General features: G+C 43.3%; 1 protein-coding gene across 5 annotated transcripts in view; it reads left to right on the top strand.

The window, feature by feature from the left end:
* Positions 1-13,816, top strand: part of LOC144162707 (DNA-binding protein RFX2-like) — a 73,826-nt gene that overhangs the window by 3,327 nt on the left and 56,683 nt on the right. For 4 of the 5 annotated variants that reach the window (XM_077693352.1, XM_077693351.1, XM_077693350.1 and 1 more), the window contains exons 2-5: positions 7,392-7,641; positions 9,614-9,640; positions 11,992-12,121; positions 13,397-13,526. In XM_077693352.1, the coding sequence (XP_077549478.1) occupies positions 7,423-7,641; positions 9,614-9,640; positions 11,992-12,121; positions 13,397-13,526 (506 nt within the window). In that variant the 5' untranslated portion in view covers positions 7,392-7,422. The remainder of the gene's footprint in view (positions 1-7,391; positions 7,642-9,613; positions 9,641-11,991; positions 12,122-13,396; positions 13,527-13,816) is intronic. The other variant, XM_077693349.1, reaches the window with a different exon arrangement.

Raw genomic sequence — 13,816 nt, 5'->3', positions numbered from 1 at the left:
ACAAAGAGGCTTTAGTGGCTGTGTGCTTGTAATTGGTGCGTCATATTTTCTTGCGTATAATTCACACTGAAAGGTTTGGAGGTTCGAGGTAAATTGGAGTGTGAAGTGTGGGGCATATGCAAAAATTCCTCATGCGAATTTTATAAGGCCACAGACCGGTTTTGATTGATTGATTGTGGGGTTTAACACGCCGACGCAACACAGGCGATGAGGCGTGCCGTAGTGGAGGGCTCCGGATTAATTTTGACCACGGATCTTTAACGTGCGCCGAAATATTGAACACACGGACGTTTTTGCTTTTCGCCTCCGCCAGAAAAGTGGCCGCCGCGGCCGGGAATCGAACCCGCGATCTCGTTGAGATTGGTTTTGCACGAAGGCTCTTGAAGTTGTCTTGCTCTGTAACTGTTACCCCGTGGTTGCTGTGTGGTCTCAATCAGTGTTTGGTTTGTGCAATGTCAAACAACATTTTTGTATTATTGTGAGCCTAAATAGCTTACTTGCAACATCTTGTGCTGGGAGGCCTCAGAAAGATGAAACATTTGGTTGGCACATCAATAAGTGATGGCACCACTTGATTCTTTTATTACTTTCACTGAAAAAATCCTTTTAGGTAAAAGCTAGTTTGGGAAGGGTTTACAAAAGTACATTCCAACATCGTTATAGCAGAGTAGTATCGGAAAGAGCTCTCGAACACCAAGGAAAGAGCTCTGAGCAGTACTTGTTATGGGGTGCGAGTTAATCATAATAGTGATACTATCAGTGTACTGGACCCTTTAGCCGAATATCATAAATTGAGTTTTCATCGGATTAATTTTTAAATTATTTTTTTGACACCACAAGTTCAGGTTTCGGAGGTCAGAGTTTAATCTCTCAGTTATGGCTTCAGTACTTGTATGGGACGTAAAAATTGTGGTGTCATCAGCATACAATAGGCATTCCATTTCCCAGCTGAGGCAGTGCGGTAGATTGTTAATGTATAACAAGAATAAAATCGGCCCAAGAATGGAACCCTGAGGAACCCCGGTGTTAATTACTTTGGTATCTGACAGCACATCAGATAAAGAAACAATTTGTTCACGGTTAAGTAGATAGCTTTGAATCAGTTTCGGGGGGGGGGGTCCAATTATTCCATATGAAGCAAGCTTACGGAAAAGTATGGTATGGGTAATCGTGTCAAAGGCTTTGGTAAAGTCTATGAACACAGACCCTGCAATTTTTCCCTGGTCGATTTCTTTTTTAAGTTTGTCAGTTAAGGCTATTAGAGCAAGGTTGGTTGATAAGCCATGACGAAAACCGAATTGCCTTTTGGTTACTATATTCTTTTGTTCGAGGTAATTAGATAAATGCTGTTTGAATAATTTTTCAACAACTTTACTGAGAAATGGAAGAATTGAGATCGGTCGGTAGTTTGAAATCAAAATTCTGTCACCCTTTTTAAACACAGGGATTATTTTGCTTTTCTTCAGTTCCTTTGGGAAAATGCCTGTCTCAAATATAAGGTTAACGATATGCGCAAAAGTATCAGAAATGATGTCAACAATGGCTTTAATGTAGCTTGCATGCATATTATCAAGGCCCGCACTCGTATTTTTAAGATTAAGAATTGTGGAACGTACTCACTGGGAGTAGTAGATAATAAGAAAAATGATTGGGGCACGAGTCGCGGATAATCTAAACAGGGTTCGCACAGGTCCTTGAAAACCTTGAAAACCCTTGAATTTAGAAGTGTCAATTTCAAGGCCTGGAAAGTCCTGGAATTTTTAAATGGTCCTTGAAAACCCTTGATTTTTCTGGAGAGAATCAATGGCCCTGTCTTTTCACTAGAATTTAAAGTGTTTGTCATGGAGTTTAGGTGCTAACAAATGTAAAGAAATATTGTAACAATCAAGATTAAGTGTATTGCGTGAAATGACAAGTTTGGTGGATTGTTTTTATTAGAAGGCAACATTGGGAGCAGGCACTTGTCAATCCAGTCCATGTCACTATACAATGCAGTGAAAGCCAGCTTGTATTCTCTATCTTGCATCTTCCATCTAGTCTGTGGACGCTTGCTCCTTGCATGTTTGCTGTGCCGCATACGCTCCATCTGCATTTGCTTATTTGCTTTTACGTGCAAATGGTGGACATTCACATTGTTCATCCTGCCTTGCAGCAACACTTGCGGATTTAATTTCAACTGATACTTTGCTGACAAAGCAGGAGATGCAGGCAACATTAACGAACTTTTGAAATCAAACAGCTTTAGCAAAACACCAAGAAAAAAGAAAAACCTTTCACTGCCAACCATGAAATAAAAAATAGAGCTGGGGGAGCATTCACGAACCCGTTAGCGCCTATCTAAATGGGCACTAATGTGCTTAGGTATTGTGCAATAAAAAACCTTTGCATTGTGTTGAAAAAGTTATAAAATAATCCCTGATAAAACATTAGACGGGGACCTTGATAATTTGTTTTCTGGTCCTTGAAAGTCCTTGAAAACCCTTGAATTTTTGCTTTTGAAGCCTGTACGAACCCTGTCTAAAGTAGGCGGGTCAGCTGAGCTCGGTGGGGCAGAAAAAAAGATACTGAAAGCATTTGCTATATCATCGGGCAGGGTGAGGGTATTGCCATCATGATTTATTTCCGCTATCAGATTCCGGCCTATGTTGTTGTGCATAAACTCATTCAACAAACGCCATTGCTTTCCTATATTGCTGCCAGACACAGAGATTTGGTTTTCGTAGTAAACTCTTTTCGCTTTCTTTAGTATTGATGTAAGTACAGTACAATATTTCTTGTACCGTTGCTTTAGTGCGCTGTTGAATGGCTGCTTTTTAGTCTTCCGATAAAGGTTATCATTTTTTCGTAGACTTTTGAGCAGACCAACTGTTAGCCATCGTTTTTGCGGCGACGATTGCTTTTTTTGGCAAGACATGACCGATGTTGAAGATAGTATGCAATGATTTATGATTGATGCGAATTCAGCGTAAGATGACTGAGCATCTTTTAGAGATGCGACTCTGGACCAATCTGAATTGCTAGCTAAATTGGAATGTGTGTTCCATCTGTTGTCTAAAATTTCACGTACAAATTTTCTGCGTTTGTGTGAGCTCTCCGTAGATAGTGTGACATGCCCGCTATAACACAGTAGTGTGTGTCAAATCAGAGATTCAATCAGGGCTAGAAGTTCATCAAAGGGCGGTAGGTCGATTGGCATTAGGAGCACACAACAAATGAGGCAGTGCAACGAGACATGGGATAGGCCTCCTTTGAAGTGAGAGAAGCACAGAGAAAAATGCGTTTTGAAGAATGACTCAGAAATATTGATGACCAGAGATTGGTGGCCAGTGTGTTACGGCCTCTTTACATGAAAAGTGTGGACGCACAGTGGAGGAAAAGAACCAGAAGGCCCAGGGCAAAGTATTTGAAACCTGGAAATGCAGGGGAAACGACTAAGGCAATAAAAACTGAAGTTAAAGGAGCCATGAAGAGAAAATACAACTTCGTTTAATTTGAAAGAACTAGGATTCAGTTACTCACTCAGCTCCATTACAGCCACAAAAGATGTTTTTTAACGATAAAAAAGCAAGAAGTATTTAAAAACTTTCAAATTCTGCGCCACAGTGACGTGTTATGAGCAAGAGTGACGTCATACGGGCCAGCAATAAACCGTAATTTTCAGTGCGTTAACCGCACATTAGCATTGAAGTGATGCGGTCAAATGGAGCTAGAGGCCCCATTACAGACGTCCAGTCATGTGTCATCGCGACAGGTCAGTTAGACGGCCGCCAATCGCCCAAACAAGGTTCCGTGACGTCATAGAAAAGTTGCGGGAAATTGGCTAGGGGGTCGCGACTGCTTCACACGTTTTCTTCAATATCTCCGTTACTTGTTCGAAGATTGCGATGATATTGGTATCATTGTTATCGGGGCTAAGCAGTCTTTCTAATAAACCCAACTTGTATTTTGTCTTCATGGCTCCTTTAAAGACTCAGAGACGACGACCCGGAAATAGGGGATGGATGCAAAGAAGCGCTTAGATATATGCAGAATTGGGAAGCGGGAGATCACGAGGGAAAAGTTCTTTGATAATACCAAAAGGAGTACATTGCTTTTTGAAGCCCGGGCAGGCTGCTTGCCGCAAAACCACTTATCCGCGAGCCCGTACAGAAAGGACTGTGCGCAGGTTGCAGCAGGGAGCCAGGAACCATGCGACATATTGTAAACATTATAACGGAGTGCAAGAGAATCCGTCCATCTTCAGTGAGGGAGACATCCAGCTTCCGGAAGCCCTTGGCTTTAAGGTTAAGGGAGAAGTGAATTAGACAGCGGGGTAGAGGTTAGTAAAAGAAGGTTAGAATGTTAGTGGTAAAAGAGCAGAGAAAGACATGTGAATATAGAAGTCAGACTAGCACCAAAATTCCTTAGTTTTTTTTTTCTTTTCTTTTCTTTTTTTTTTTTTTTTTTTTTGGCGAGGTGATTGTACAGTGGCATCACGACTAAGGTTGCTGTGCAACGCCCCTCCGTTACAAAGGGGAAGCCGCTAAGCATCATCATCATTTTTTTTTTTTGCCTGAGTTGTTGCGGTAGTGGTAGGGAGCGAGTTAAACAACGGCAACGCGAGTATACTTGGGAGTAGCAGATGGTGCGCCTGCGTGGCTGCCTGAGTTATCTCGGGAGTGGCCGTGAAAGGGTTAAGGGTAGGTGATGAGAGGGAGGGAGAGGTGTCAGATCCAAGTGCAGCTGTCAATGATAACAGACCGAGAAAAGACAGCTGCCGTTTCGTTATCCCATGCCTTCACCACCATGCAAGTGTGGGTGCGGAAGGCAGAGAGGACCCGCTGCGGTGGCTCAGTGGCCCACAAGGACGCAGGTTTCATTCCCGGACGCGGCGTCCCCTTTTCAGGTGGAAGCGAAAAGCAAAAACAGCGCTGTGTCAAGATTTTGGTGCATGTTAAGGATCTCCAGTTGCTTAACATTAATCTGGAATGTCCCACTTCGGCGAACCTCATAGCGCAGGTGTAGCCGCTGTGGGTAAAACATTTTAAACAAACGAAAAAAAGAAGATAATGGTAACTCAAGGCTAGGGCAGGGGCTTCTTGTAGGGATATGCGAGCAGCCTTCAGCCAGTGAACCCAAGTGCCGAGTGCTGTCTTATCCTGTGCTAAGTTTTCCAGCAGCTCACAAGGCATTTCACTCCTAGTTCACTCAGCTGCTCTGAATACCATCTTCGATGATTCTGTGTCGGTTCAACAGGTTTGCCAAGAAGCTGGAATTTTGCTCGCTGTCGTATTAAAGGTTGCTCCAGTTGGTGAGGTGGCATTTGTGTAACCGCAACCAGTTTTCGAATGTGAGGGCTTGTCTTTCTGGTGTATTCTATTTTATTGAAAGGGAAAATGGACCTCCGTGTGAAGTTGAAGGAAACAGCGTGTGCAGGCTGCTTCCCATTTTGAATCCTTCAAAGGGGATAATTCGGAACTACATCGTTTTGTGCATTTGTGTTTCACTCTATGAAGACTAATACTATGGCAGTGGAGTTGATGCGTGAAGCTTTGCTACTCTGACAAATCTGGATTGTGAGCAGCACAGAATGAAGGTGCTATGGGCCTGTTTGGGGCGCTGTCAGTCGGGCATAGACCGCTTTTGGAAATAAAATTACTTGCAAGCAATGCCCTACCATGACAACTATGGCATGGTGTGGAGTGTGATGTGCTGCATGGTTGTCTGTCAAATAAAGCAAAAGAGAGAGAGAGCAGTTGCAACATTACAATTTCAGCCTTTGTGATACTCTTATTGTGTTGTGCATAGAACACTTATAAGACTGAAATGACCACTGCTTTTTAGCTGCAGGCTATTGAAAATTTGTATTCACTGGTGACTTGAGAACTATTGAAAGCCACTTTGAAAACTATGGAAAGCCATTTTATCGTCGTGGTGTGCAGAAAAAAACTTGGTACATTAAACTCTATGTGCTCCACATTTCGTAGTCATTTTTGCTGCCTTAATTCTTGCAGTAGTCTCATTGAACTGAAGCTAGGAAAGTACCATTTAATGACAGTGCTGCACTTCCGGTGCTGAAAAATGTCATCCCAGTGCTCCGCCTAGATTTAGCTCTGCAACAACTAAAATTTCGAGATTGAACCCAGATGCTTGCCAGGTGCGGAAAAAAGCACATAATAAACCTCTGGTCATTTCCTGCCCTTGTGTTCTTGGCCTGTACATTGTTTTCACCTGTTTTGCAAGTCGCTTTCGTTTCACAAGAAGCAAATGCCATGAAAAATTTTAAAAAGAACATTGAAGCGTTTGAAATGATATATTGGTTTGCTCTCTTCTTCTTTCGAAATTTATTAAAGAAAAATAAAAATTTGCACATACTTTAGAACTAGGTATTTCAATTTGGGTGTACAAAACGGCTTGATGTGGGAAATCTTGCCTGTACTGCAGACTTTGATTGTTGCCTCCGGGTACCACTTTTGCCAAAGTTATCCATTTCATATTTCATCCATTTCACAAGGGGCATGTCGACGTACGACAGGCACGAAAGCTCTGTTATCTTCACTGTCAGCAGCTGCCCTTTACAACTCATACATGTGCTGGCATATTAATATGTAGTTTACGCAGTTTTTACAGATTATTGAGAAAGAATATATTATATAAAAATAGATTATAGAAAAAGCAGATAATGAGATATCAGGAACGTCGATGCAACAAGACAGGAAGGGAAGTGGGGTTTAGAAGGTTGGCGGGACAACGTTATTTGTTTCATGTGCTTGCTGTCTTGCAAACATTTTTGAAACGTCTGGTACACTTTGGTTCCCATACATTTGAGCTTGGGAGTAAATAAAATTTATGAGCCATTCTATTTTGTGAAGATGGATGACTGGAAAAGCCGGAGTTTAGACTGTACTGCCACCCCGTGGAGCCGAAGGAGACGAGACATGCAAGGGCTTGAAACACTGATGGAGGGAGGGCCGTGTAAACGTAGACGTGTTTGACACCAATCTTGACAAATCAAGTGTCTATTGATCTTGAAAAAAGATGCCTGTTGGAAATAAATCTACGCACAATGCATGTCCAAGTGACGAGGCATGTAAAGTTTTGCATAGAATCAAACAATTTCACACCAAATTGGGGGCCTGAGTTTTTCCACATGGACAAAACCCTTGCCAGAAACAGCTTCGCTGTAAAATTTGCTTCTCAAACATCTGTGTGATATAGCTGGCAAAATAAGCCATTAAACGATAAAGAGTTAGCACGGAGTGGTATACGTCCTGAGCTTGCTGCTTGATCGACAAACCACGGTGAGATACGAATCGATGCACGTTCTCTGGCTTGGCTTGGCTTGGCTTGGCTGGTGTTCTAACCCTGGCCATGCCGTTTTCTCTCCTCCTCCTCCTCCACCTTACTGGCAGGCAGGCGTGAGGGCGAGTGCTACCGGGCTCGATGGAAGCGGCGCAGGGCTTCATAGCGGAGATGCAGCCGTTGAGCTCGGGCCATGCCGGGCAGAACTCGTCGCCTCCTCCCCCTCCCTCTGCCCAGCAGCAGCAGCAGCCACAGGCTGTGGTGGTCTCCTCCCAGCCGACCAGCACGGCCACCATGCAGGTGGCCACCCCGGCAGCGGCCTCCCAGGCACAGGCACCCCAGGTGGCACAGGCACAGGTGGTGAGTAACCACCCCCATCCGCCTGACTTCGCTTTTCACTTTAGTGGACTATTACCCTTCCTAGCTTTTTACAGCAAAGCCGAATAGAGCTACGCTTCGGCAATGGTTGAAGCCCATTCATCTACGTGTTGCGTCGACACAAAAAGTTTTCATCTTTAGTGTCTCGCGATTGCTCTGTGACTATCAATATACTGTAAAAATTCACACTGAAATTGGCCGCTAGGCTGATCCTATCGGTACACCAAGTTTTATTGTAATAAATAGTAGGGATGAAATTTCTTAGGCGCTGCGGCTGTTGGCGTCTCATGCCGTTGTCAAAAGCGCCGCCTCACGTAGTCACGGTACTAAAACAACGGGAAACTCATTTACGCCTCGCGCTAGAACGAAACGCGTACTAAAAAAACACCGGGATACTCGTTCACGCTAGAGAGCTTCGTGCCTCAAAGACGAGACTTTTACAGCAAAACTGTATACCCACCCTTACCGCCCAACAGTTTCATCTCCGTTGTCAAAAATGTCAGTGTCAAGAATACACTTATACACTGCATGCTTTGCCCCTCCTCTGGTTTCACCTGAGTGGAGATGCCCTGGGATTTTGTTCACGGTGAGGTTGTGGAGGTTACAGAATTCCTGGCTGCTGTCGACGCACAGCCGTCTATGGCTGTAGTGTGTTTACAGAAAGGACCTGCGACCCCCTTTTTTTTTGTCGAAACTACCCCTAAATAAATGATATGCCATTTGGCCGCTATGATGACTCTAACAGTGCGCCAAGTTTTATCTACTTCTCGTAATTAGTTGGTTCGCAGTGAAGTCGTAAATTTTGTAGAATTCTCATGTGCTGTCAATGCGTGGAATTCTGCGCAAGGGGAACATGCAGCCCCACATTTGTCCGCCAGACTAAAACTCTAGTCCTCCCAACTTTCATTCAGCTAATAAACTGGGAAGTACCGTATTTATTGAATATCAGTCGAGGATTTTTTTTTTCTCTAAAAACCGTAGTCTCAAACCGCCTTATCTTCGAAGCTCAGTGTATGTATGTACGTATGTATGTGTGTGTGTATGTATGTATATGTACGTATGTATATGTGTGTGTGTGTGTGTGTGTGGCGATTTTTTTTACTTTCCAAACTGCACCCTCGGCTTATAATCGTGACCGCCTTATAACTGAATAAATACGATATACTCACTTGCAAATTACCAACAAACATGTTTTGTTTTGCACACTCGTTGGACTGCAAGTGGTCAATGCATACCGTATTTCAGTATAATGTGCTGTTGGGCTAGTTGGTGCATTATGTATCACGAAACTTGCGCTAAATGGACATACAGACAGAATGCGCATCGTCCGTCTTCCTTCGTCTGTCTGTATGTCCATTTAGCGCAAGTTTCGTGATACATACCGTATTTATTAGATTATAAGGCGGTCACAATTATAAAGGTGAAAGTGCAGTTTGGAGAGTAAAAAAAATCATCTTATATATATACTGAGCTTCGAATATAAGGCATCGTATGACTTTAAGACTACGGATTTTGGAAAAAAAAAGTATCTCTTTATATTTCAATAAATACGCTACTGTCGCTCGAGCTTCGCTGCACGTCCTTCTTCACAGAAAGGAAGGGCTTATGGCTTTTTCTTAAAAGCTTTGGAAGCTTTGGATTTTTTGACATTTCATGAATGCTCAGCCAACCCGATCTAGGGTTCTAGGGTACAACTATTTCTGACATGCGTGTCATAGGTACACTTCCCACTCCGGCGGTGTTCCTGGAATAGATGAAAACTGAAACACACAAAATTTCTTTGCGTGTGTGTGTGTGGAGAAAGTGGGTTCCTTATTTTTACTTTGCTTCTTACGTTGGTATGATTTCTCTCACTTTTCTTTTTTGTCATAATCAGTTGTTTAGTGCCATTGTTTTTAATGGTTTTAGCTAGTTATTTCTGTTATTTTCTGTACTTTTTCTTTCCTCCGTCAAGTTTTTAGAGATGGGGAAACTGCATTTGGTAAGTATTGCTTTGTTTCACCTGCCTTAACTAGTATTGGGAGTGCGAGTTAGCTTGTTAGTAGTTATGTATGCTTTCCTCCCCTTAAAGGGGCAATGCAGACAAAGCACAAGTTTGGTTCATTCGAAAGGTTGCCTAGTTAGAATCACACTGACACCACTTTTAACGCACACTTCGGTCAAATAAGGTCAAACTTCGGTCAAATAAGCTATATAATTAAAAGAAACGGGAATGGCCATGTGACCCGCTAGCTGATTTCCCGCAACAGAACCTATGATGTCATAAGCGCCAGCTCTGCAATTGGCTGAGGCCGGCGAAAGCAAACACAAATAAGGCGGGGCTTATAAGCTTGCCGAATGAGTTATTTGTGCCTAAATGTAATGCATATCCATTTTACAGCAGTAAGAATGGTAGGGTAAACAGTGGAAGTTACGAAAATACACGTAAACATAGAGGTACCAATGCACACTGCTGTTGGTATTGGGTGCACTATGCTTGTTTTAGCTGCACAGCACTCCTCCGCTTTGGAGTTGCCTTATACGACACTGGCTGATTGCCAGTGTTTGTCGAGCACACCCTGTTAGTGACTGTTCGTCGAGCATACCGTATGTTTCACAAAGTGATTACTTTCTACCAAAACATAAACAAGCCAGGTGTACATACGGTCGAAAACAAAGCAGCTGCGGACAATGGTTCGTGGCTGAGTATCGTAGCGCCATCTGGGAGGTCTTGACGGCAAGCAAGGCCGAAGGCTGAACGACGTAGTGGAAGTTCATTTGAATGCGCGCCGTTATGACTTCATTAGAGACGTCACGATAACACAGGATTTGGCGGGAGAATCAAAATTCTAACCTAAATTGATTCATTTCTCAGTGAATACGGTGGCATCATTTGCTGCCAGGCAAGCGCTATAAAACACAAAACCTTTCGAATAAAACAAACTTGTATTTTGTCTGCGTGGCCCTTTTAAAATTGCCATGGGAGCCTGCAAGTGGTGTTGGTAAACAGAATGGCGGTAAAGCTACTGGTGATTTGACCCTGATATTGCACACTGATGCCTTTGGTTGTTTTGTTGTTAGTGTTGTTATGGCTGCTGAGTGCCATTGACCTGAAATTGATGATGTAATTGAATTTAAATCGCTAGCTAGCATCTTGAATTGATGCTGCCTTTATAAAGGGTTTATATCAATGTAACTGGGGGATTGTCTTTATTTATTTTGCAAGGCTATTGGTTGCTTTGTAAGTAAAGCTAACCATGGTGTTCTAATCTTTCGGTCACTCATAACTTGTCGCAGAAACTACTGTAGGTATTGAATTCAATGGGAAGTTTTTTGTTTTGTCTTTCTTTGGGACACAGTCTCAAGTTGAGGAAAAAAGGTGAAAATGTAGGGCTTTTTTTTAGTTGCCTATTTCTGGCGAAACAAGGTAAAGAAAAAATATTGGTGCTATGTTAGTAATTTGAGCAGACGTGTTGGTTGGGACGTAAAATGCTGCAGGGTAGTTACAAGAACATTTCTTAAATATGATGTTGATATGACCAATAGAAACGAAACTAGTTGTTCTTTGATACTGCGGACGGAAACTCTGTTCAAAATTTGAAAAGCTTAATGCAGCGAAAGTGCCTGATGTGTGAGGTTCAGGAAGACCCAGTGACTTGGCACTGTTGAGCAGTCTATCTGTTACGCTGATTTTCAGTTTTTGCACTGTGGTCAGGAAATAAGTGGACTGTGTACCTGCCTAATCACAGTTATAACTTTGTGAACATTTCGGGGCCTTTTTTTTTTTTTTTTTTTCGTCTTCCGTGTTTCATTCGCTGTGTAGACAAATGAACGATTTTGGGCAATTATTCCTTCTGCCTGCCTTTATATATCTTTATACGCAAAAGAATCGTGAAATAGTCAGAGACAATAGTTGATGGCTGAATGTGGGTGGAGTTGTTTTTCCGTCATTTCTCCACGTAATCGGTAGCTGCGGACAAGATTCACTCATCCACGAGGCAGGCATCTTTTTTTGTTTTCGCTGCTTCCCCACGCAACACACACTGCCCATTTACATCATCTTCACTGGGAAATTTAAATGCAGATAGAATGCACACGAGTTGCTTTCGGGGCCTCGAAGTAGCCTCAAAGTAGCCCCAAAAGACACTAGTAATGCATCAGCAAGGGATGTGTGAGACATGGAGACACGAGGACACCTCTTGCAAAGTTGCCCACTTGCAAGTGCAAGAGCTCGGCCCAATCTTAAGAACAACTTTTGAGAGCCATGGACTTCGGCACTTATGACGTCTAACATCCTGAAGCTCAAGAAATGGGCGATGAGGTGGTGCCGCTACCTTTTTTCGGTACTCCCAGGTGGTTGCCACGGCGGCCGCACAGCACGTGGTTCCCTCTACGTCGCCGTCGTCGCAGACAAGTCCTCCACAAACGACCGTCGTCCAGGTCGCCACCACCAATGGCACCCCCCACTTCATTGCCGTCGCGGGTGAGTGGAAGTCACTTGGAGACGGTCTTCTCTCATTCGTAGTCATCATTACACGTGTTTCAAAACCAGTGAAGGCGTTGGATTTAGGGAAGTGGCGCATAAAATTGGGCACGCGGTTTATGGTTAAGCTGGAAATTACCACCGCACAGTCATAGTGACTTTCAACGGTAAAGTTGTGCGCAAGGGGGTGATTATTTTGAGAGAATTTGAGGTTGTTTGAGGGCAATATTTGAGATTATTTGAGAGCATTATTTTAGAGCATTGCATTCGAGAGCGTGTATTAACGGAGTCCTCCGTAAATACATCGCACTCAGAACGGAGTGCGATGTATTTGCGGAGCACTCCGAGTGAAACTTGAACTCACCAACGGAGCGGAATGGAAAATGAGTACTGTGAGTTACGTGTTTAGGAAGTTGTCTAAACAATGATGTGTTGCTGCTAACTTCATTAGTAGTTTCAAGTGAACACAGTGCGCCCCGCCCCATTCAAGGGAGGGTTCTCAGCTGCAAATGCTTGTGCGTAAATGTAATTACTACATTATTGCAATTGATGTGAGGCATAAATATTGCTACCTTCGTTGCTTACATTTTGACGCATGGTTTAAAAACGATTATGTGCACAAGTATACAATCATGTGCACAAGTAAAAATTATGTGCGCAGGTATCACACCCCCTTTTATGTAGATACGATAGTTTATTTGCTAATTCTTTTCCTTTTTTTTTTGTGAGTAAAGGTATGTAATATTTGCGGTCTTTAGACACACTTAAATGTTAGCATTAACGGAATACTTCAGCTTGGTCTGAATCCGGAATCAAATTTTGAAGGGAGTACTAAAGTGCTTGCAATGTGGGGCACGGCACTAGAAATGAGTGACTTTCAACTAAGCCCAAGCAGTGAGAGTCCCCCACACCACCTGTTCTTCACTCTGAAGCATTTATTGCAGTGTACAAAATTTACCACCAGAGGCAGTGCCACTCAATAATACACTCGAATAAAATGACACAGAAGGCAGGGTTTCATAAGACAGAAGGCAGGGTTTCATAAGACACGATGGGCCAGCATGAGTAACTCACGAATGAAACCCCAACTCTAGTTGGGCATTGGTCAGCTGTCTGCTACTAGCTGAGTCAGGCTACTTTTCAAAGCACAAGCCGGTTATTGTGCCATTACTTTCTTCCTTTGTTTTGCATCTCTTCTTTTGCGTCAGCGGGCCATGTTTTGATTGATTGTCACGTGTTGATTGATTGATCGATTGCCGACTTCTTTTTCGGTAGTGGCTGAGGCTGATGGACAGACGCCCAGCACTGTGACCCTCCAGCCGACGTCCGCCGTGCATCCGACGTACGTCCAGTACGTCGACAGCACGGGCGATCCGAGTCTTTACACCGCCACTAACGGACAGATGTACGTACTGCCTCTTTGCCTACCTAGCCAAAGCGTTTGGAATTGGTGTTGGCAACAGTGTTTGCCAAAGTGTAAAGACTCCTCTGAGATGACATTGCATTGAGAGATGATTCAAGACAGCTGAGGCATTGTAGCCCTAAGTTTTTTTTCCAGTGGTAGACTTGAGCTTTTTGTTTGCATCAGTTGATTTGGTTTTGTTTCTGTTTCAGTGCTCGATACTCCGTATGTTTCGTTTGAAGGTTTTCGCATTTCATTGCGTGCAGCTTGAATAAATTGCCCCTCGAGGCGTG

This window comes from Haemaphysalis longicornis, unplaced genomic scaffold (assembly GCF_048455015.1).
Source record: "Haemaphysalis longicornis isolate Haplotype H1 unplaced genomic scaffold, Haemaphysalis longicornis Haplotype H1 scaffold_12, whole genome shotgun sequence".
Taxonomy (NCBI): Eukaryota; Metazoa; Arthropoda; class Arachnida; order Ixodida; family Ixodidae; genus Haemaphysalis; species Haemaphysalis longicornis.
Note: the sequence above shows the minus strand (reverse complement) of the source record. Positions and strands in the feature narration are given on the sequence as shown.